The 586-nt window shown below is 41.3% G+C and overlaps 1 protein-coding gene across 10 annotated transcripts in view; it reads left to right on the plus strand.

The window, feature by feature from the left end:
* Nucleotides 1-586, plus strand: part of LOC119588069 (leucine-rich repeat serine/threonine-protein kinase 1-like) — a 34,372-nt gene that overhangs the window by 3,946 nt on the left and 29,840 nt on the right. Inside the window, exon 1 of one of the 10 annotated variants that reach the window (XM_037936773.1) lies at nucleotides 462-549. The exons of the other annotated variants lie outside the window; for them this stretch is intronic. Coding sequence (XP_037792701.1) covers nucleotides 477-549 — 73 coding nt within the window. The 5' untranslated portion in view covers nucleotides 462-476. Of the gene's footprint in view, nucleotides 1-461; nucleotides 550-586 lie in introns of those variants that run through there. 10 annotated transcript variants of the gene reach the window in all.

Raw genomic sequence — 586 nt, forward strand, 5'->3', positions numbered from 1 at the left:
CTTTTTTCTTCATTTAATTCAATTATTGTTTGGTGCCGTTCCTTTTATTTGATAATATTGTAATGCTGAATGGAATCTGTTTTAGTATTTAATGCAAGAAAGATAAGTTTGTCAGAATAGGAAGCCATATAAAGTTTCACTCCACCTCTCCTGTCTGCCTTCGCTCCTGACGTATGCATTTATTTAATAATTTCACTGCCGCTACACATTCATAAATTAAAGTGTTTCTTAATTCCAAAGCAAATACGGCAGGTTTAATGATGAACGATTTCCCTTAACACGTGTGGAACTCGATAACGCCAGACTTCGGCCCCACAAATGCCTGTTAACAGGATAAAGATCCCAAGATAAAACGCCATTACCCAAGATAACAGCCGCGTCGATGAACTCGGTATATTAAGTGCGTGGGACACTTTAGAGAGAGTGTACAGAGACCATGGTGTTCGGAGGAGGACTTGGTCGTTTTGGGGAGTTTAATGTGCGATGACGCGGCCTTTGCCAGCGGGGAGGCGGCGGTCATCGGCGCCATCTTGACTCTCATTAAACTCTGTAATGTATTAATGGGAATTGGGGTTCATTATGTAAT

The sequence above is a fragment of the Penaeus monodon genome, chromosome 23, assembly GCF_015228065.2.
Source record: "Penaeus monodon isolate SGIC_2016 chromosome 23, NSTDA_Pmon_1, whole genome shotgun sequence".
In the NCBI taxonomy this organism is placed as follows: Eukaryota; Metazoa; Arthropoda; class Malacostraca; order Decapoda; family Penaeidae; genus Penaeus; species Penaeus monodon.